Below are 22,258 nucleotides of genomic sequence, written 5' to 3' on the forward strand. Positions count from 1 at the left end.
CGCGGTAAACGAGGGATTATTGTAACCATAAAAAAAAATTCTGGCTAGCACCGACACAGAATTGGACAGAAAGAAAAATCAGTAATCTGGAAGTCCAGTCCTCCATGTTGAAGGACAGCCAGTTTTTCTTCTCTAAGCCTGCCAGCCGAAGTGAAGCGGTCAGAGCTGCTGTCCGTGGTGCTGAACTAACAAAACTTGCTGCAAGGGGGTGGGGGGGTAAAAAAAAAAACTGAATCCTCTGTGAGCTGGAGCGCGGCGTCGGAGGACTGCTAAACGGGTCGAAGCGCAGCTGCCAACTGTGCTGGAGGAGCAGACGGCTTTGACTCACCATTGATAGTCGAGGAGGACGCTCCGCGTGCTGTCAAATGTAAAAAACGGAGTTAGCTCAAATTTCACGGGGAGGTAGGGTGGGTCGCTTTTACATTTCCACCCTGAATCAACCCCACTTCCCTGACACTGCTTGGGTTTCATCCACTAGCCCGTTCCAGTGAACGAGGGCGGGCGCCCATGTGGGTCAATATGGATGTCAGTCATCCTGCAGCGGTGTGCTACATGATTCACTGCCAATTGACTTGTTCATATTTCTAAATGCAGTCGTTGTAACTAACTCCATCAGGGCTGACTGACTCGAACACCTCACATCTTTTCTGCTTTGCCAGCATGAGAGCGCCTGGGCTCACAAAGACCTAGATGCAAAAGCGCATACTAATTAAAGCCGCAGAGATGCAAACAGCAGGCGAGGCTAGCCAACACACACACACACACATATGCAAAAAAAATAACAAAGCAAACACCTTGCGACACGCGCTCGGTTACGTGTGCACACGTGGCGTGGCGATGTCACAGCAGGATTACACTGTGGCCTCCTTGTTCTCTTAACTAGCCTGCAGTGAAAGTACACAGCAGCTGGACGACCATCAGAACCTCATACCGAGACCACGGAGCTGAAAGGAAGAGTTAGCTGGCTGAAAGTTTTGAATGACATGCTTACATGAAGAGTCCAAAGTGTGTCTGTGTGTGTGTGTGTATCATCCAGATGGCTTCAGGCCTAGCTGGAATGGAGCTGAGCTGAGCTGAGCAGAGGATGAGCTTGGACTGGCCATGAGCTACGATTGTCCTTCGCTGTGCAGGAATCCATTACGCTCTCAGGGTCGACTCTGCCAGCGCGCGCACACACACGCACATACGTACACACACACACAAACACTGAGTTGTGCATGTCACAACAACCGGATGACAAAGTGTCCTCCTCAGCAGGAGCCATATGCATAAATGGCGGATTTTTGACTCATCTTCTTGTGTATGCAAACACAGACAGACTGGCAAATACTGTATGGTACATTAAATGTGCATGTTCCTTTAAATAATACACAATTACTGAAAGTAATGTTAATATTTTATTTTATACACCCACAATGAATAAAAAACTAGGGCAATGGTTAAACTATAATATAACTTATACTATACTGGAAGTATAGTTAAATACCAGTACCAGTACGGTCGTGCGAGAGGCGGGGTACACCCTGAACTGGTCGCCAGCCAATCACAGGGCACATATAGACAAACAACCATTCACACCTATGGACAATTAACCTAGCATGTTTTTGGAATGTGGGAGGAAACCGGAGTACCCGGAGAAAACCCACGCATGCACAGGGAGAACATGCAAACTCCACACAGAGATGGCCGAAAGTGGAATTGAACTTGGGTCTCCTATTTGTGAAGCATGTGTGCTAACCACTCCTACACCGTGCAGCCTCTAAAAGGTTTTATTTCCTACAAATGTGGGTAATAAGAGTTTAAAAGTCAATATAGGGGTGTTATTTAATGTTTAGAGGGCTCTAATAGTGCTTAAATATTCATTCATTTTCTACCGCTTATCCTCACAAGGGTCGGCGGGGTGCTATAGACAAACAACCATTCACACTCACATTCATACCTATGGACAATTTGGAGTCGCCAATTAACCTAGCATGTTTTTGGAATGTGGGAGGAAACCGGAGTACCCGGAGAAAACCCACGCATGCACGGGGAGAACATGCAAACTCTACACAGACATGGCCGTGTTAACCACTCGTCCACTGTGCAATATTTGTCTAAATGACTTATTGGTGACCCCCTTCAAAGTAATATTGAATATTTTTATTATTTACTTATTGCTGAACCCACAGTGAATTAAACAAACAAAAAAAAGACACCCGGGGTAAATCAAAAGAACAAGCATGTGTTAAATAGGGTTTGAACGTTGCACATAATATGCGCTGATTTTCCTGGGCGTGGTCGAGTCGACGAGGGCTCGGTGTTACTTGTGAGGAGCTGAAGTGCTTGCCTTCATAATGGAAGCTACAAATTAAGAGCAAGAGAGCTGATTGGATTTGAATCATTATCCTTGCACAGTAATTAAAGCCTGAGGGTGAATGGATGTTTGGACCGAGGCTGACAAGAAGCATTTTTTTCTTTCTTTTTTTTTTCTCCCCGCACTCTGGTTCTTTTCCATCAATTCCAATTCTCTGCAGCCGCTCTATTGAGGGACGCTCTTCCACCTGAGACAAGATTGAATGGAGACGAGAACTTTTAAGCTCGTCTTTGAGCGTGACACACAAAAGATGTGTCCTTAAACCTTCTAAGCAGCCTTCCATCATTACTCTCTTTAGATGGACTTTTATGTCATAACCGCCCCCCCCCCCCCCCCACACACACACAACAAGTAAATAATACAAATGTGAAATGTATGCACTTAAAACATGCCCTTCTAATGTACTATATTTACACCGCGTTTAATCACATGCTTTTGTTGTACCTCTGGCATTTTTATACTGTTTGAATCAACCGTGGATGTAATAAGGATATTTATTTTTACAATTATTAGTTATGTAATACAAATATTCAACATTACTTAGTTATTGTTAATTAATACAACATGTACTACGATATCGAGAATTAATTTACCTTGGATGCATGACTTTGTTTTTTAATCCACCGTGGGTGTTCACAAATACTTATTTATGTTATGATGTAACGTGGGTGTACACCAGGGATTAACTGTAATAATGCATTGAATAGGGCTGCACGGTGGTCGAGTGGTTAGGGTTAACTCATTCAATCACAGCCATGTTTGAAAATTCAACCCCTTCAGTAGCGTCCGTTTTAGACAATTTTGACTGATTTCTACCATTTTCCATTCTTTAGTAATCAGCAGTAGAAGTAAGTTTCAGGAAAATATTAGTTCCCAACAAAAAAAATATATACATTTCAAGCATCAACTCAAATATCTAAACAACTGCCCTACTCTAAACATCACTTTGTCAGGTTAACTCAACTTAACTCGTTCAATGCCAGCCATTTTTGGTGAATTTGACTGATATTTCAAGGCTCTGGGCCGAGTGGTTAGCACACAGGCCTCACAGCGAGAAGACCCGAGTTCAATCCCACACTCGGCCATCTCTCTGTGTGGAGTTTGCATGTTCTCCCCTTGCATGCGTGGGTTTTCTCCGGGTACTCCGGTTTCCTCCCACATTCCAAAAACATGCTAGGTTAATTGGCGACTCCAAATGAATGTGAGTGTGAATGGTTGTTTGTCTATACGTGCCCTGTGATTGGCTGGCGACCAGTCTAGGGTGTACCCCGCCTCTCGCCCGAAGACAGCGGGGATAGGCTCCAGCACCCCCTGCGACCCTCGTGAGGATAAGAGGTAGAAAATAAATTAATGAATGAAAGGAACCTATTATACTGATTTTCCGACCCTTTATATTGAATTGTGGACTCCTATAGAACAGCTACACACAATAACCTTTATAGATCTTCTACCCCACCTTTCTCACAAAGACAGCTGGGATAGGCTCCAGCATTCCCCCTGCGACCCTTGTGAGGATAAGCGGTAGAAAATGAATGAATGAATGAAAGGAACCTATTATGTTGATTTTCCGACCCTTTATATTGAGTTGTGGACTCCTATAGAGCAGCTACACACAATAACCTGCACAATAACCTTTCTAGATCTTTCTCACAAAGACAGCTGGGATAGGCTCCAGCATTCCCCCGCGACTCTTGTGAGGATAAGAGGTAGAAAATAAATTAATGAATGAAAGGAACCTATTATACTGATTTTCCGACGCTTTATATTGAGTTGTGGACTCCTATAGAGCAGCTCCACACAATAACCTGCACAACAACCTTTCTAGATCTTCTACCCCACCTTTCTCACAAAGACAGCTGGGATAGGCTCCAGCATCCCCCCTACGACCCTTGTGAGGATAAGCGGTAGAAAATGAATGAATGAATGAAAGGAACCTATTATGTTGATTTTCCGACCCTTTATATTGAGTTGTGGACTCCTATAGAGCAGCTACACACAATAACCTGCACTATAACCTTTCTAGATCTTTCCCACACTTTCTCGTGAGGATAAGCAATAGAAAATGAATGAATGAATGAATCTATTGAATATAGTGTATGTAAAATTAAATGAGGCACATTGAAATGACGAAACGATAGAGCACATTTAAACAGAAATGAGTTACCGCTAGCATAAAAGTATCATTGACATCATCATTTCAAATTCACATGCCGTCTGGAAGTTTTTCCCGGCCGTGTGCAATGCAGACTTGTCAGATTTTTTGACTTTTTGAAGGCTCGCAAGCTTCGTCTTTGGGATTTGTCAAAGTTTTTCCAAGCGGATCTGACCGAAGTGGTGGTGTGGTTTTGACATGTGTGACGACTTGTGCAGAGCCTCGGAAACATCTCTAATAACACATCTAGGCAATAGGTGTCCACAAAGTTGCCTAATAACACAGGAAGTTGCTAAGTTGAGTCTCCACAGGACGTCCTGTGTTACTTGTGGAGCCAACTTGTTAGGCTGGCTGGTTGACTTTCTTGGGGTCTGAAATGTGACGAGCCCCTCTTGGCCCTCCTGTCAGCTCCAGCAGTTATCTCTTAATTCTGCTCATTAGCATTGCACTCAAGCAGAGTGCCAGAGAACACTCACGCCAAGCTAATTCCAGAAAGTCCTGCTTCCTCTTCATCCCTTTTGTCCTTAAAGTGACCCCCAGGCTTGCAAAGAAAAACAACTCACAGTCCCACGGGGAGGAGAAGAAGAGCGGGGGGGGGGGGGCTACTGATCAGTGATAGAGATCTCTCCGCAAAAAAAAAGCGAGACGCATCCCCTGGCAATTTATCCGGCGATTCATCAGCTTAGCGCTACATTTTAGCGACTCACTTAGCGACTCGGAGTTAGCCTAATGAATCGTTGGAGCGTGGCCTTGTCGAGGCGATGCGGGTAAGACTGTCACATCCGTTGCAGGCTTCATGCTGAGGAGTAGCTGTGACGCCGTGACATCCTGAGACCAAACCGACAAAGGACGAACATGAGGCTGCGAGCAAAACGGCCTTGGTGAAGCTGGAATAATGCATGTGAATTAAAGTACCTGGTTCGATGCCCATGTTGGACCTTGGTGAGACAAAGAACTGTGCAAATTATTACATAAATCATTAAGCAGGAGCTAAGAAGTCTACCTCTACCTCTAAATCCACACAGAGATGGCCCAGGGTGGAAATGAACTTGGGTCTCCTATTTGTGAAGCCTGTGTGCTAACCACTCCTACACCGTGCAGCCCCTAAAAGGTTTTATTTCCTTTTGTTTACAAATTTGGGTAAAAAGAGTTCAATATAGGGGTGTTATTTCATGTCTATAGGGCTCTAATAATGCTTAAATATTCATTTATTTTCTACTACTTATCCACACAAGGGTCGCAGGGGTGCTGGAGCCTATCCCAGCTGACTTCGGGGCGAGAGACGGGGTACACCCTGGACTGGTCGCCATGCAGCCAATCACAGGGCACATATCGACAAACAACCATTCACACTCACATTCATACCTATGGACAATTTGGAGCCGCCAATTAACCTAGCATGTTTTTGGAATGTGGGAGGAAACCAGAGTACCCGGAGAAAACCCACGCATGCACGGGGAGAAAATGCTAACTCCACACAGAGATGGCCGAAAGTGGAATTGAACTCGGGTCTCCTATTTGTGAAGCCTGTGCGCTAACCACTCGCACATCGTGCAGCCCCGAAAAGGTTTTATTTCCTTTTGTTTACAAATTTGGGTAATAAGAGTTTAAAAGTCAATATAGGGGTGTTATTTCATGTCTATAGGGCTCTAATAATGCTTAAATATTCATTCATTTTCTACTGCTTATGCACACAAGGGTCGCAGGGGTGCTGGAGCCTATCCCAGCTGTCGTCAGGCGAGAGGCAGGGTACACCCTGGACTGGTCGCCAGCCAATCACAGGGCACATATAGACAAACAACCATTCACACTCACATTCATACCTATGGACAATTTGGAGTCGCCAATTAACCTAGCATGTTTTTGGAATGTGGGAGGAAACCGGAGTACCCGGAGAAAACCCACGCATGCACAGGGGAGAAAATGGTAACTCCACACAGAGATGGCCGAAAGTGGAATTGAACTCGGGTCTCCTATTTGTGAAGCCTGTGCGCTAACCACTCGTGCACCGTGCAGCTCCTAAAAGGTAATTTCCTTTTGTTTACAAATTTTGGGTATTAAGAGTTTAAAAGTCAATATAGGGGTGTTATTTTATGTCTAGAGGGCTCTAATAATGCTTAAATATTCATTGATTATCTACCACTTATCCACCTTGGTGAGACAAAGAACTGTGCAAATGATTACATAAATCATTAAGCAGGAGCTAAGAAGTCTACCTCTACCTCCGTATTTATGGCAGTATCTATACGGGCCCTCGGTTTACAATGTATCACCATGCGCCCATAAATTAATTAAAAACTTAATTTCATCCCATAAATATGAGATTCGCATGAGAATTAGTTACAGCACACACGGCGGAAGAACACAATCAAGCGAGGAATACACCGTGTGCCTGCAGCTACACTGATTCAATACCAAAGACGTACTTCTACGATTGTTATGTGGAGGTGATGACGCAACTGCACACTAATAGTCACATTAAAAAGTCGCTACTGTAGCTTTAAGCCATAAAAACAACCACAAGGTGACAGAAGTGGATTTGATCAGTACTCTGGATGGCTCTTTTTTGGATGTATGTACATATTCAACATTGTAGGGAAACTTTAGATATAAATTTATATAGAATAGTTCATGGTGTTCATTCATTCATTTTCTACCGCTTATCCTCACGAGGGTCGTGGCGGGTGCTGGAGCCTATCCCAGCTGTCTTCAGGCGAGAGGCGGGGTACACCCTGGACTGGTCGCCAGCCAATCACAGGGCACATATAGACAAACAACCATTCACACTCACATTCATACCTATGGACAATTTGGAGTCACCAATTAACCTAGCATGTTTTTGGAATGTGGGAGGAAACCGGAGTACCCGGAGAAAACCCACAGGGAGAACATGTAAACTCCACACAGAGATGGCCGAGGGTGGAATTGAACTAGGGTCTCCTATTTGTGAAGCCTGTGCGCTAACCACTCGTACACCGTGCAGCCCCTATAAGGTTTTATTTCCTTTGTTTACAAATTTGGGTAATAAGAGTTTAAAAGTCAATATAGGGGTGTTATTTCATGTCCAGAGGGCTCTAATAATGCTTAAATATTCATTCATTTTCTACCGCTTATCCTCACAAGGGTCGAGGGGAGTTGCTGGAGTCTATCCCAGCTGTCGTCAGGTGAGAGGCGAGGTACATCCTGGACTGGAGGCCAGCCAATCACAGGGCACATATAGACAAACAACCATTCACACTCACATTCATACCTATGGACAATTTGGAGTCGCCAATTAACCTAGCATGTTTTTGGAATGTGGGAGGAAACCGGAGTACCCGTAGAAAACCCACGCATACACGGGGAGAACATGCAAACTCCACACAGAAATGGCCAAGGGTGGAATTGAACTCCGGTCTCCTAGCTGTGAGGCCTGCATGCTAACCACTCGTCTGCTGTGCAGTCCAGTGCCTTGAAATATCAGTCAAATTCACCAAAAATGGCCGGCATTGAACGAGTTAAGTTGAGTTAAGCTGACAAAGTGATGTTTAGTTGGGAACTGACATTTTCCTGAAACTTGCCTATGTTCTACTGCTGATTACTAAAGAATGGAAAATGGTAGAAATCAGTCAAAATTGTCTAAAACGGACGCTACTGAAGGGGTTTGAATTATCAAACATGGCTGCGATCGAATGAGTTAAAGACAATTAAAAGTTTAGCATTTTGTTCTTGTACTGTACCAAACCGTGACCTTAAAAACTGTGCAATGTACCGAAGCGTGATTATGCTATTACTGTTATGGATTCATGAATTACAATGCTGTCCACAACATTACATCATTCACAGGAGAATTCGGCCACGGTGGACAAGGAATAAACACACCCTGGTTGCAATGCACATTTGCAAAAATTCCCTCTCAAAAGTCTTGCAGGCAAACAAAAAAAAAAAAACTCATCCAGCTTCGACCTCGGGAACTCTTGCTTGTTGACAAACTCTGCTGTAGGGGGAACTAGCAGGCATAGCGGGGAGATTAAGACAGCCACTGAGACGCCCGGCAACACACACACACACACACAACACACACGCACAACACACACTTGAGGAGCGAGGCGAGACGGGACGTGCTCATACTGTCAAAGCGCTTCATTGCTAGCTCTGCCGCCTAATTATGCAATAAAAAAAAAGCCTCAGCGGGGGGGAGATTTAGGAGACGAGGGGGGGTGCGGTGGGGGGGTTGCATAGCCCTAAAATAAAAATCAGTCCGTCCAAGTATGAGATGCAACCGGTGTAAAATATCTTTTTTTTCTCCTCCTCCTCCCAAGGGAGTCGAGCTGTGCTACAGGCCGTGTACAACTTTGTTTGCAGCACCAATCACAGGAGCCGCAGCACATTGTGTCTCCGATCAACTGCAGCAGGGAAACTGTAGCAGGCATGACAGAGCTGCAAAGTCAAAGTCAAGCCCGCTTTTACACTTCACTTCTCCATGTATGAAATTTGGGGTGAAGTTGTGACAGGAACCAAAATAACCGATTCCAGTCTTACAACTTTTCAGTTAGATTTAGACTGGTGTGAGGAAAACGCAATGGCGCAAGTGTGTCCATTACGTGGGTACTGCGGGTCGATCACATGCATTACCCTACTTTAAACATCACTTTGGAGATGTCATGTGACATCAGTCAGCTTAACTCAACTTAACTCGTTCGATGCCGGACATTTTTGGTGAATTTGACTGATATTTCAAGGCACTGATTGAGTGGTTAGCACACAAGCCTCACAGCTAGGAGACCAGAGTTCAATTCCATCAGTTTTCATGTTCTCCCCCCGTGCATGCGTGGGTTTTCTCCGGGTACTCCGGTTTCCTCCCACATTGCAAAAACATGCTAGGTTAATTGGCCACTCCAAATTGTCCATAGGTATGAATGTGAGTGTGAATGGTTGTTTGTCTATATGTGCCCTGTGATTGGCTGGCGACCAGTCCAGGGTGTACCCTGCCTCTTGCCCCAAAGTCAGCTGGGATAGGCTCCAGCATCCCCCATGACCCTGTCCCATGTCACAAAATAAAGTAATAATATTAGGAGAATAAGGTCATAATTATGAGAACATAATACACTGGAAAAAATGTGAAATATGTGGAAAATGAAATTGAAAAATTTCAGTAATTTTACCAGAATAATGTCAAAATATTAAAAGGATAAAAAGGAAAAAAATTGCAGGGGGTATATAGTAGCATACATTACTATATATATTATGAGAAACATACAGTAAAGTTGCAATTTGGGGAAAAAATACAAAATATGTGGGAAGTCATAATTACGAGAACATAATATACTGAAAAAACTGTGAAATACGTATGTGTAAACTGAAATTGAAAAATCTGCAGTAATTTTACCAGAATAAAGTCAAAAGTATAAATATAAAGTCAATAAGAAGAAGAAAGACCGATTCTAATGATAAAAATAAATTTGCAGGGGAGTATATGGGAGCATATATTACATTATGAGAAAGATTCAGTAAAGTTGCAATTTGGAAAAAAAAAATCAGAATAATGTGGGAATAAAGCCCTAATTCCCCAAAAAATCTGAGCATATCTAAATTGACAAAATCTCAAAGTGTCCCAATTGCATCCTTTCATTTTTCAATGTGTTTGGACTCCTCCGTTTTACCCGAAACCAAACACGAACACGGCCAAAACCGGCAAAAATAGGAGAACGCGAGAGACCAGGCAGCGCCGATGAAGGCGGAACGGAGGCTGAGAGGCAAAGAAAGCATGGAGGCGAAAGAGAGACAGAGGGCGAGGCCGAGCGCCTTACGAGGTTCGCTGCTGTCAGAAAAATGTGCGCGTACTTGGAAGAGTTGCAAATCGCATCCAGAGACCTGTTAGTGGAGATGAGTGTCAAAGCCCAGCGCTGCCGCTGCATTAGACACTTAATTAACCTCCTTAGACGGCGGGCCAAAGGCTTGGCTGCGTGGACAGTGAGCGTGTAGGATAGAGTGGTGTGTTAATGCCCAGGCTCCAGCAGTGGATGTTTACGAGTTGGCAATACGTATGTAACGCTCATGGTGCGGTAACTCCAGCACCCCCTGACCTTAAATTGATGTTCACGGCAATAAAATACACTTAGCAGTATAACGCTTGTTGAACGCTCCCATCTTTGGAGCGCCGCCGCGCTATTCGGGAACCTTTTTAACACCGCTTTCTTCACCTAAACGCCTAATTAATTTTTATTCACCAGCAAACATTAACACATTTACACTTCCTGCGTTGCTCTTAACACGCCTCCACTTGCTTTGTCTGTCTCAGACACTGTTACCTTGTGCGCTGGATTTGATGACATCTTTTTGGAATTTTTATATGCTCACCCTCGCTTGTCAGTAATCTACGAGATGGCACCCGACTGCTTGTTTGAAAAATGCATAACACGCAGGGCTTGACAATAACGATGTACCGATGGCCCGGGGCAAGTTCAAACAAAATTCGGGCAAGTAAATCCAATCATTAATATTCCCGTCGGGCAAGTGCACTTTAGCATGCCGTACTGCCAAGAGTTTTTTTTAAGCGGTTCTTGTTGGGTGTTGGTAAAACACGTACTGCGTAATTCCGATGGTAATTTGCAAACCAATCCTTGCAAATCTTGAAATGGACCAATCAGAATCGTTTATTTAGACCGCGGTCCGTAATCCACAATCCGCGTTTTACCCACACCCGTTCTTGTTCGCGATCAACCAATCAGCGATCGTTTTACTAGGAAAACATCTATCATGGCGTCCCTGCCAACATCGTCTAATTCTTCAACAACTTCTGAAGGAAAACAGCAAAAAGTGATGAAGCAGTGCCTCCTAAACAAGTATTTTATTAGCGGTTAGCAAATCAAATGATGGCACAGGTGAGTGAATCACGTTGCTGTGACAATTTGAAGTGGTCACAATGAAACACCACCCATTAGATCCAATACCAAATGCTGATTTTGCACAAGCTGCAAAATCTAGCGGTTCAATTTCTCTGTGTATTTTTCTCACCTTTGCTTCACAAATTATTGTTTGACCATTGAGCATTTTTTTCTGGATTAAAAACACTTTACTAGTACACAAATGTGTCTATTCAATAATGTTTCATTGTGGTGCACAACTTATAAATATCAATGCTTACTACGACTACGATGTGTAAGGTAGCATGTCTGAAAATTGTGGAGATGTATTTAACATACATCCTCCAAATACAATGCATCAGTACTATTATCTGATGAATTATCAGCATATATTGATATATGATATCATTATGGCACTTTTCATTTTACATGGGGCAAGTTCGGGCAAGTAGTTCTCACCTTAAGGATTCCCCATGGGCAAGTCATTTTTGTTTTTAACGTAGAGCCCTGACACGTAACAAGTAAATTAACACACAGTGACAATGAACTTCCATTCATCTTACATGGGGCGACAAAAGCTAAGCTAAGCTCACCACAAACATGTGCCGGAACTGTTATTTACAAAGTGCCCGCAAGGCATGCTGGGTACTCAATCACGTCAATAACTTCTTATGTTGTTAAATAAGGTTTAAAAACATGTGATAATGTCACAAATTTGTGAAAAACAGTTAAAAACAGTTTTATGGTTGGATTGGTATATGGTATAATTTAAACAAAAAAATTATCCTAAATTAACAATATTTTAAGAAAAAACTAAAATACAATTGTAAGGCAGTCCAGGGTGTACTCCGCCTCTCGCCTGGAAAAAACTGGGATCGGCTCCAGCATCCCTCGTGAGGATAAGCTGTAGAAAATGAATGAATGAATATAATGTCACAAAATAAAGTCAAAATATTAGGGGAATAAAGTTATAATTATGAGAACATAACATACTGTTATTTACTAAGTGCCTGCAAGGCATGCTGGGTACTCAATGCTACAGTATGTCCGCATTAGCGCAGACTTACATGGAGCCCAGGATTGGATTTTTTTTTGTTATAAGCCCCAATCACACAAGTCAATAACTTCTTCTGTTGTTAAATAAGGTTTAAAAACATGTGATAATATCACACATTTGTTATTACCCGTAAACACACAAACGTTGAGCTTTTAATTTTTAACAAATTTTCTTTTAAATTAACCATTTTTTAAGAAAAAGACTAAATGAATGAAAACGCAATTAGAAGGCATTCAGAAAACGCATTCAAAGACGTTAAGAATGATATGTAATATTCTACACTGGTCACAAGGTGTCAGTAATGTTACTGTAAAGTCCAGTCAGACACACAAGCATCAAACGTGATCGCCAAAGTAACAGGCTTATATTGCATGTTTGAATGATCTGAGTCATAAGAATAAAATAATCACCATAATATTACTAAACCACAACACAGGAATTAGCTTTAAATGGCTTATTTACTCTTATAATGTCTACTTTATTGGGTAATATGAGTGTAAAAGGTGACTATAGGGGTGTTATTTCATGTCTAGAGGGCTCTAAAATGTTAATGCTATACATGAGGAATCCTACTTTATTCACTACACTTATCACGGTGGGGAACGGGACCAATTTCAAAACGGTAAAAAACTATAAAAGAGAAGCTTTAGCAATACTAGCATGTATGGAAGTGAAAGTGAAGCTCAGTGCAAGGTCTTGAGTGAAAAGAAGTCAGCGAGCACACGACTATACAAACAGCCTGCTAGCCTTCATGAACCAGTTTGTTTGTGTTGCCTGAATCAATGCACACAAGCTAACATACATCCAAACACAAACACAGCAACAAAATGGACACCGCAAACAAACACAAAAAATAATGCCGCGGGCGGTGTGTGCAAGCAGAGTGTCAGCTTCAAAAAAATAAAAATAAATAAAAACAAAAAAGGACTGCTTAAAAGAACACGGCGCCATGTTGCCACGGCCTCTCCCTTTCTTCATCTGCCGGCCCCACCGACTCTCCCAATATATGCTCAAAGGCCGTCCATTAACCTTTGCCTCACACTGGTCCACCGTGTGATCCACTGCTCTCAGCCCAGCGCTTTGAAGACCGCCACAAGCCCCCCCGCCTGGCGCAGGTAGGTGGCGAAAGACAAGAAGAAAAAAAAAGAAATGCGAAAAACGGGCAAGGAAAGCGATAAACGATCAAAGGAGGACAGACTTTTGGCAGCCAAATCTTCAATAACAGTAACATTTTCTAACACAAACAGGAAAATGATTATGAAGTGATTAAATAATAAATACATCAACAAATAAAGTAAGGAATAATATAAATATGAAATACAGGAAATCAATTCAGCAATCCTGTCATACCACTTTCTACCACAGGAGGTAGTAATGAGTCATGTCCACCTTAACCTTTTTTTAGTAAGCAAAAGCAGTGAACTCAGCGTTAAACATATTTATGCCTATTCATTATTCCAATGCTAACCTTTCATTTATGCACATTTGTATGCAAATTAAAAACAATCATCAGGCGTGTATGCATTCCTAACATGCACTTTGCTAGCTCCGCTTCAGAGGAGAGAGATTTCTTGAGGCACGTATGCACATATTTCTTTAAAGCGTGTAAAAAAAAAAAAAAAAAAAAGACAGATTATAAAGCAGACAGACGTGCTTTTGAGGAGGATATTGTCACTATTTATTGACAATTTTTCTTGTTGATGAATGTACTGTGCAGCAGTAGGAATGCTAAATGCCATCGCAAATACTAAACTATCTTGACAAAAAGGACGCGGCAAACAAAAGGCAATAGTATCAAGGCGTATACACACTGCATAGTAAATTACATAAGACGTCAACAGCAGGCTAGCAAGGTTAGCGGCACACCCGTCACCCTCTCTCTCTCTCTCTCTCAATGTTATTGCTACTCGGCTGTCAGGAAATCAATTGTTATGAATTAGAGGCCAAGAAAATTACAATTTCAATATTACCCAATTGCCACAATGAATGTGTGTTGGCCTGGTTCAATAGTAGACTACGATACAATATTCATCAGACGTGCAAAAGTGATATAGAGTCATGTGACGACGGGCCATAGTTTGTAAATGACATTTGTGGCGCCCCCTACGGCTTTTGGTCAAAATGCTTTCAAAGACATGCCGTCATACATGTAAACACAGATATCTTTCATGTTTTATTATTATTATACAAATGGTCAGTGACTTATGGGCTGTTGTAAGAAAGACACAAGGCAAAAACGGCCTGCATGGCAAGAGTTCCAAGACCAAAACCACTACTGAACAAAAACGCTAATTTCAATTTAGCCATAAAACGTTTCCATGGAGAAAAAGAACAATATACCAACAGTAAAATATAGTGGTGGTAGTATGATGGTGTGGGGTGATTTTGCTACTTCAAGACCTGGTTGGTGACCTCAAGCTGAAACCAACTTAGCTTCTGCAGCAAGTCAACCTTTGGATGAAGACTTTTGAGTGGTCTAGTCAAAGTCCTGATCTGAATCCAAAAAGAGATTCATGGAAAAAAAAGAACAAAAAAACAACGGTAAAATATAGTGGTGGTAGTGAGATGGTGTGGGACTTTTTTGCTACTTTAAGACCTGGTTGGTGACCTCAAGCTAAATCAACTTAAGCTAAACCAACTTAAACCAACACACCAGGAAGTCCACCTCTGAATGAAGACTTTGGAGTGGCCTAGTCAAGGTCCTGACCTGAATCCTATTGAGATGCTGTGGCATGACCTTAAAAAGGCTTCATGCTAGAAAACCTTCCATTGCGACTGAATGACAACAATTCTGCCAAGATGAGCGGGCCTAAAATTGCTACACAGCGCTGTAAGAGACTCATGAAGAAAAAGAAGAATATACCAACAGTAAAATATAGTGGTGGTAGTCTGATGGAGTGGGGCTTTTTTGCTACTTTTTTTCTAAGACTGGTTGGTGTGGTGTGATGTTGATGCTGTGGCATGACCTTAAAAAGGCTTCATGCTAGAAAATCCTCCATTGCGACTGAATGACAACAATTCTGCAAAGATGAGTAGGCCAACATTTCTCCACAGCGCTATAAGAGACTCATTGAGAAAAAGAACAATATACCAACAGTAAAATATTGTGGTAGTAGTGTGATGGTGTGGGTTTTTTTTTTGCTACTTTTTTACTAAGACCTACTTGGTGTGGTGTGGTGTTGATGCTGTGGCATGACCTTATAAAGGCTTCATGCTAAAAAAAAAATCCTCCATTGCGACTGAATGACAACAATTCTGCAAAGATGAATATGCCAAAATTCCACCAAAGCGCTATAAGATACTCATTGCAAGTTATCACAAACGCTTGATTGCAGTTGTTGCTGCTAAGGGTGGCCCAACCAGTTATTAGTATGTGTGTTTATAGTCCTGCTTGTGCCCTACAAAGACATTTGACTTGATGTCACATTAGTGTCATTGTCCATTGAGTATATCTACCACATAAATAATGCAGGCTCATGTGAGTAATAGAAAATGTAATTGAAAAAACACAGGGAAGAAAAAGGGAGGACGGTTATATTACACAAGATTAAGCTGGTAAGCCAGTTCACACACTGGTGTATATAAAAAAAAAAAAAAAAAAAACAAGGCACATGAGCCTACGTGAGCACATTTGCAAATTGAAACCTGCCACATGTATTACATCGCAAAATGACTTACAAATAGCCTTATAATGGCCTCGGCTGCCACCGTGGTGAAATAGCATACACTGCAGCAAGGTTAGCGCGCATGCTAAATGAAAAGCCGGGCGTTGGGGCTCCATCACGTATGCCGCCGACACCACCACCGCCGCCGCCGCCGTCGCCTGCCATGTTTGCCACATTAAGCAAACCTAATGGACTATGGGAGCGACATTGTATTCTCTAGTATTCATGTACAATCAGTGGAACATTTTGTCAGGATACATGCGGCATTCTGTCGGGAAGTCCCTGCAGGAGGGTGGCGGTCCAGGTAAAGCATTAGAATGCAGTAAAGGAGAGTTCAAAGAGAGTACGGAGCATTTTATGGTCAAATGCATCAATAGTGGTGTGAAGTGTAACAAATAAGAAGTTGGAGCTGTCATTTTATTGTGTTATAAACATACATTAAATATGCTCAGGACACCCCCAGCCTATAAATTCAAAGCATTAGGTGGTAAATATTAGAAGGAACAGGCGTTCACATTAGTGGTGAAGTCAAGTGTAAAGAACCTGCAGCTTCCTTAATGACTACAGATTAGCCCGGCAGTCATTCCTTCAAAAAAGTTCTTGTCACATCCGTTCTATTTGGCTATACTGCATCTCTATTCTTCTTTTTTCACTTTACTTTTGGGCCTCAGCTTATAGCAATAAATCATTCATATAGTCATTCATTTTCTTCCGCATATCCTCACAAGAGTCACGGGGGTGCTGGAGCCTATCCCAGCTGTCTTCGGGCGAGAGGTGGTGTACACCCTGGACTGGTCGCCATGCAGCCAATCACAGGGCACATATAGACAAACAACCATTCACACTCACATTCATACCTATGGACAATTTGGAGTCGCCAATTAACCTAGCATGTTTTTGGAATGTGGGAGGAAACCGGAGTACCCGGAGAAAACCCACGCATGCACGGGGAGAACATGCAAACTCCACACAGAGATGGCCGAGGGTGGGATTGAACTCGGGTCTCCTAGCTGTGAGGTCTGCGTGCTAAACACCACGATGGTACCCATTATGTAATTGGATGGTCATATCACCTCATACTTCGGTACGTGACAAAAAACCCCACAAAAAACGTAAACTATATTAGGAAAGCAGGAAGAGAACAAATGTAACAGTTACTGATTGTAAAAGTACCAGATGGAGGGGTAGGATTTAATAAGCTTTGCTTCTTCCTACTCCTTTTGGACATGTGGAACTGTGAACTGATTATGTGATGCATTCAATTGTAATCTTATGCATGTTCAAATGGAATAAAACCATTACCATTACATTAGTATTTTTCACTTTCGCATGCACAGTGTAAACCCAAATGTTCAAAGAAATTAATAAATAAATTAAGCTATGCATACTAAAAGTTCTTTAAAAAGTTCTAATAACTTATGTCAAGTTCATTTAACATGTTGTTCCATTTTAAGTACTTTTGTTGGATATGTATATTTATATGTAGTATATAATATATGAAAATGTATATATATTTATATGTAAAATGTTTTGATTAAATTGAACTGTGGTTATATTAAGTAAGATTAACTTAAAAACTTAGTTTACATACAACTTATGTAACTTGGACATGTGGAACAGTGAACTGATTATGTGATGCACTCCATTGTAATCTGATGCATGTCCAAATGAAATAAAACCATTACCATTACCATAAATTGAATTTCCATTATTTCTTATGGGGGGGAATTCTAACAAATTGCAGGAAAAGCACCACCAAAGGCCCAAACATGTTACAAACAGAGAGCAAAATGAAAGGAAAACATAGCATCCTCCACTTCCTGTCCAATGACAACCAACACAGCACTAATGCGCTAATGCTAACACCACTGCTGACACAAGCATAAACTATAAAAATGTAAATCCAAGCCTCCCTCTCTTGGTTTACTGCTTCATCAACTGGCACCGTACCATAGCGACTCTCCTTTGTAAACCCCCCTTCCACCCCCCACCTCCACCCACCCCAAAAGCCCCCTTCTTCTTGCTAAATGTCCATCACCCAGAGGCTGCTTGGCACAGCACTGACTGGGAGCATTGCAGCAGATGGTGAGCTGCTGTCTCTGTGTCAGGCGACTAGCAGGACACCCAGCATCCCTCCACCTCCTCCTCGTCGTCCACCTCCTCCTCCTCTTCCTCCTCCTCCTCCTCATCCACACACATACACCCTCCAGCATCATGCAGCACAACCAGGTCACCTGCTGCCAGGCGTAAAAAGCACACACACACAAAACTATATACAATAGTCATAAAATGGAAATATGTTATGGTAGGCAGTCACACATATGGCAGCATTACATGCACGGACCCCCCCACCCCCCCACGCCGCCACGCTCTGACTGGTCAGCAAATGTTATTGACATTCACACACACACACACACACACACACACACACACTACACCTCAGTGTGGCTTAATCAAGTGCTTCTTCTAGCCTGCTCAGCAAGTCGATACGCTTACAAGCTCCATAGCGCAGCTCACATGTAAATATTACATGCTCGTTTGCAATACAGAGAGGTGAAGGTGTGTGTGTGTGTGGGGGGGGGGGGGGGGGGGGGGTCCAAGGATGCAGCGTGTGCAATATGCGCCCGCTTTGAACTCCACGCACTACATCGCCCGACTTACCTTGCGAGGATGGGGCGATGTTACCGAGAGCCACGGCGCACATCAAGACGATGCGGACCGCCAGAGCCATGATGGATGTCGAGAGGGTGGGGGTGGCGGGGTGAAGTTGGTCAGCAGGCGGCGGGGTTGGTCGGTTGGGACGTCTTCAAGCTTATACCCTCTTCGTGCGCAGGAACCTGAAAGGCAGAAATAGGGAGAAATACGTCAAAAGGATGGTCATTCAGAAGAGGTTAATGCGGGATATGCAGGCTTCGCTACACATCTCAAAACAAAACCTGGAGCTCTGCAGACTGTCAGGCAGCTACAGAGATGATAAACTGCACTTTTGATTATTTTGTTTTTATTCACCGATTATGGCTAAATGTGTAACATTACAGTACATAACAAGGGAAAATAATGAAGTGAAAGGGAACCAAATCTCTAGACCCTGTTTCATGAGGGAAGAGCCGCTCAAACACTCACAGTTGGAAGATGATACCGCCTCTTACCCTCCTCCAGATAGATGAACCCGCACACACACAAAAAAAACAAAACAAACAAAAAAAAAAAAACAGGCTTCGCTACACATCTTAAAATAAAAAGTCAGTCAGCTATAGACATGGAAGCTGTAAATTTGATCATTGTGTTGTCTTTCCTTAGCAAAAAGGACATTTTGGCTAAATTTATATCAAAGTGAAAGTTAATCCTTTTTTTAGTTATGAACCGATATTTTCCTGAAACTTTCCTATGTTCTACTGCTGATTACTACAGAACAGAAAATGGTAGAAACAAACTTTTTTCTCCTGATGAAGCATGAGAGTCGAATCTTCCATTTGGTATATAAAATGTCTACATAGCCCAACAACATAATATGCTGTGCGACTTAAAAAAAGTAGTCAGTTTCAAGTGCAGAAAGTGGATAACATGCATGTATCTCATTTGCATTAAAGCTACAGACCAAGCAAACAACAGGACTTGCTATTAAAGCTAGATTTTGGTCAATACACTATTGCAGTACCCCTGGGACTGATCTATATGATACTATATGATATGGGGGGCTTTAAGGGGAGGTCCCCCCACAGACCCCGCCCACACCAGCCAGGGATGGTGGTCAGGTACGTTTGATGGATGCAGCACGGCATGGCGACAGCTGTCACTGCTCTGCAGCGATTGAACGCTTGATTGAATCAGACATGCGACATATGTTGTGCAGCCATATTCAACGATTCATGTGCAGAGGAGGAAGTACTACTATTCTTCTGTGTGTGTGTGTGTGTGTGTGTGTGTTAGGAGTGCCGCAGGACTCTCACATCTCATTTGCTTAATGAAATAAATCACAATCTGGAACTTTAGCTCCGGTTTTTTGACAGTAAAGCTCGTTTCGGTCCTCTGGGGGCTTAAAGAGCGTCGGTAAACAGAGACAGAGACGCCACCGCTGCCGAGGTTCCCTCCTGCTGAGCTCCATGACGCTACGCTTTGTGAGTGTGTGTGTGTGTGTTGTTTTTTTGATTGCAGTGTCAGGTTGGTGGCTTTCAGGGGATTGTGTTCATCCCTCCAACCCGCTATACCTTTTTGGATGGATGGCACAAACTATATCTATTGTATCGATGTACCTGCCTTGCTTTTTTATATTTCAATTATTTTTATCGCTTCAAAAAAAACAAAAACGTGCAGGTCTTTCATGTCCGAGGCGTCAAAAGATGCCACGGACGTCCTCATCTCTTTATCATCCCTGCTTTTGGCGTCCCCTCCTCTTCCACCTCCACAGTCCCCCTCCTGGCGCTGACCTTCTCTGATATTTACCCATCTCCCTAGTGGCACTGCCCGGCCCAAAGCTACGACCTGCTGGGTTGTCGCCGTGCGGATTAGTGCGCTGAATACTAGCATGACGAAGCCAGAGAGCGAGAACGTGGCTTCTTCTTTGGTGTTTCTGTCAGAGCCGACAATGACCAGCAGCTGAGACAGCAAAGGACAAGGCCGAGGGGGGGGGGGGGAGTGCGGACCAGACACAAACAAGCGCAACGACGCAGTAATAACGTCTAATAGATGTGCTGCACTGTTAACCTTCTATTGCAATAGATTTCATACTGTACTATATGACTACACTTTTTACCCTCGGGACAATTTGGCCTCACTGACTCTCATTATGAACGGATTTTTAAGAGAGGGATACCTTTTGGAGAAGAATATTGTTTTTGCCTGTATCAAAAATCCTAAATAAGGTTTATCACACTTACATAAATGCATCAGATTAAACTAAATTAAATATTAGTCACTGACAACACAACTAAACACAAAACTAAACACAAAATGGAGAAGAATATTGTTTTTGTCTGTATCAAAAATCCAAAATAAGGTTTATCACACTTACATAAATGTATCAGATTAAACAAAATTAAATATTAGTCACTGACAACACAACTAAACACAAAACTAAACACAAAATGGAAAATAATATTGTTTTTGTTTGTATCAAAAATCCAAAATAAGGTTTATCACACTTACATAAATGCATCAGATTAAACTAAATTAAATATTAGTCACTGACAACACAACTCAACACAAAACTAAACACAAAATGGAGAAGAATATTGTTTTTGTCTGTATCAAAATTCCTAAATAAAGTTTATCACACTTTCATAAATGTATCAGATCAAACAAAATTAAATATTAGTCACTGACAACACAACTAAACACAAAACTAAACACAAAATTGAGAAGAATATTGTTTTTGTCTGTATCAAAAATCCAAAATAAGGTTTAGCACAGTTATATAAATGCATCAGATTAAACAAAATTAAATATTAGTCACTGACAACACAACTGAACTCAAAATGCAGTCTATAAATTAAACTATTAACAGATAAAACAACCTAACTAAACTGAGATTAATGGAAGAGGTTATAAAGTCATTTCTAAAAAACGTTAGGACTCCAGCAAACCACAGTGAGAGCCGTTATCCACAGATGCCGAAAATATGGAACAGTGGTGAACCTTTTCAAACAAAATTACTCCAAGAGCAGAGCGACGATTCATCCCGGGGGTCACAAAAGACCCCACAACATCATACAAACAACTATAGGCATGCCTTGCCTCAATTAAAGCAGTTAAGACTCCACCATAAGAAAGATACAGGGCAAAAACGACAAAAAAACAACCAATGCTGAAAAAAAAGAACATTAAGGCCTTATTTAATATTTATTTATGTAAAAAAAAATTAAAGAATGCCCAGAGAGTTAAAAACATTCCCTTCCTGTTTCTTTTATTCACTTTTTGACCATAAAAAATTCTGTTTAAAGACTTTGAATGCAGTGAAAAGAAAAAAACAAAACATTTATTTTATGAGACGGACCGTTTTGGCCTGAAGGTGAACAGTGTAAGTTTTCTGAATGAATTGATTTTTAAAAAAATAAAATAAAAAATCAAACTAAATGCTAGCAGTTACAGTCAAGGTAAACCAAATATTCCACTTTGTAGCTAACCTTTGAAAAATATTGCATAATTTGTGTTTTTCCCATTGAAAAAAATGCACTTTTAACGGCA

At 41.9% G+C, this 22,258-nt stretch overlaps 1 protein-coding gene across 3 annotated transcripts in view; it reads right to left on the bottom strand.

Annotated features, from left to right (window-relative positions):
- adgrl1a (adhesion G protein-coupled receptor L1a) overlaps nt 1-22,258 on the bottom strand; it is a 286,520-nt gene that overhangs the window by 82,371 nt on the left and 181,891 nt on the right. For all 3 annotated transcript variants that reach the window (XM_058050254.1, XM_058050252.1, XM_058050253.1), the window contains exon 7: nt 18,737-18,912. In XM_058050254.1, coding sequence (XP_057906237.1) covers nt 18,737-18,806 — 70 coding nt within the window. In that variant the 5' untranslated portion in view covers nt 18,807-18,912. The remainder of the gene's footprint in view (nt 1-18,736; nt 18,913-22,258) is intronic.

Source organism: Doryrhamphus excisus, chromosome 15, assembly GCF_030265055.1.
Source record: "Doryrhamphus excisus isolate RoL2022-K1 chromosome 15, RoL_Dexc_1.0, whole genome shotgun sequence".
In the NCBI taxonomy this organism is placed as follows: Eukaryota; Metazoa; Chordata; class Actinopteri; order Syngnathiformes; family Syngnathidae; genus Doryrhamphus; species Doryrhamphus excisus.